Source organism: Argentina silus, assembly GCF_951799395.1.
Source record: "Argentina silus genome assembly, chromosome: 10".
NCBI lineage: Eukaryota > Metazoa > Chordata > Actinopteri > Argentiniformes > Argentinidae > Argentina > Argentina silus.
This window is the reverse complement of record NC_139664.1, coordinates 543,636-545,200: the sequence shown is the minus strand read 5'-3', so window position 1 is coordinate 545,200 and position 1,565 is coordinate 543,636. Positions and strand designations below refer to the sequence as shown.

The window sequence follows — 1,565 nt, the reverse complement described above, 5'->3', positions numbered from 1 at the left end:
AGGCACGGAGACGTCACTTTCAGTCAGCGATGTCAAGTCAAGTGTCTCTCTCTTAGACACCAGTTTGACCACGGGAAAAGACGGTAAAAGACGGTAAAGACGGTCTGCGTCCCCCCTGCAGATCACTACTTGCCTCCCCAGTAGAACCCCCCAGGACCCTAAATCCCAAACCCCCTAATCCCTAATCCCGGCTCCTTGCCATTCAAGTACATTAGTAAATTATTACTCTTAATCCACGGGGGGGGCTTGCCAAAGCAGCTTTGGAGAGGAATCATAGAACCACACTTGGCTGAAGTAACTGACCAGAGGATAAGTATACGGCCAGTCTCGTCTTGGTTTAATTTGTTTTGTGTTTTAGTGTTGGGGTGATGCAAGGCTGAGCCTGTGCTGGGAGGCCCTGTAACGCCCTGTAACGCCCAACCAATAGGGTCTCAGTGGTGTCATAGCCTGTTAGGTCATTCAACGGCACACAGTTGACGTTATGCACGACATGGGTTCTGGGCTGAAGCCTCACACACAAGAAATAGTTTTGCCGATTGGATGGTAGTTGGTTGGTTTGTTCTAAGGCCACAGCTCTTTCCTGACCACATGACCTGAACTGGAAAACTCTAGGCACGAACCCGGGCCTTGAGTTTTTCCTGGTTCCACGTATAACCTTAGGAGGATGACCCTGGGTGCCTCCTCCCCTGGTAGATGTACTGAGCAACACTCTGTGTGTATGATGATGGGGTCAAGGGTCAAACGGATGAGAGGATGATCTCTCATGACTGTCTGTGGTTCTGATCACCTGATCACTGACATCACCGTCTCTCTCTGTGTGTCGACAGGGAACACCGTCGGGACCAATGCCACTGAGCTGGACGCCACCAAGAATGCCACGATCCTGCCCAGCGGGGACGAGGCGGGAGACGGAAAGGTCAACGACGTCATCGAGGCGACAGAGGCCACCGGCACAGCCAGCCCCGTGGTTGCCGTGGTGACCCAAAGGGCTGGCCGCATCCCCCGGGCCGGGGAGCAGGAGCAGGGCAGCGGCATGCTGGGAGAAGGGGCGGAGCCTGTCGTGGAGGAAGGGGTGGCGGCCCCGCCGGCGCTCAGCCCCGACTCGGCCGAGACGGAGCTCCTGCTGCCTAGCAACCCCCGCGGCCAGGAAGAGGAGGAGGAGAAGGAGGAGGAAGAGGAGGAGGATGAGGAAGGGCGTCTCCTGCGCACCGACCCGCCGTGGCTCGACACCAAGGACACCGCCGTCTTCGACCTCGACCGTGACCTCGACCGCGCCCCCACCACGACCGCCCCGCCCCCCGCCAACCCCTCCCACCCGGACGTCCTGACCGTGGACTTCTTCGACCCCGCCTCCCGCGGCCGCGCCCTGGACCTGGCCCCGCCCTCTCCCTCCTCGCTGGCTCACGAGCTCCAGGGCGGGGACCCCACCTCCTGGGCCATGCCCGACAACTACGACTACCTCACCCCCTACGAGGACGGCGTGTCCCCCACCGCTGACGAGTACTCCTACAGCACCACCACTGACACCTACGACCCCACCGCTGACGAGTACTCCTACAGCACCA

At 59.7% G+C, this 1,565-nt stretch overlaps 1 protein-coding gene across 1 annotated transcript in view; it reads left to right on the top strand.

Moving 5' to 3' along the window:
• Positions 1-664: 664 nt before the first annotated feature.
• LOC310810679 (chondroitin sulfate proteoglycan 5-like) overlaps positions 665-1,565 on the top strand; it is a gene marked incomplete at both ends in the record, with an annotated part of 18,644 nt that continues 17,743 nt past the window's right edge. The window contains 2 exons of the mRNA XM_083678524.1: positions 665-689; positions 828-1,565. The exon at positions 828-1,565 is cut by the window's right edge and continues 298 nt beyond it. Coding sequence (XP_083534650.1) covers positions 665-689; positions 828-1,565 — 763 coding nt within the window. The remainder of the gene's footprint in view (positions 690-827) is intronic.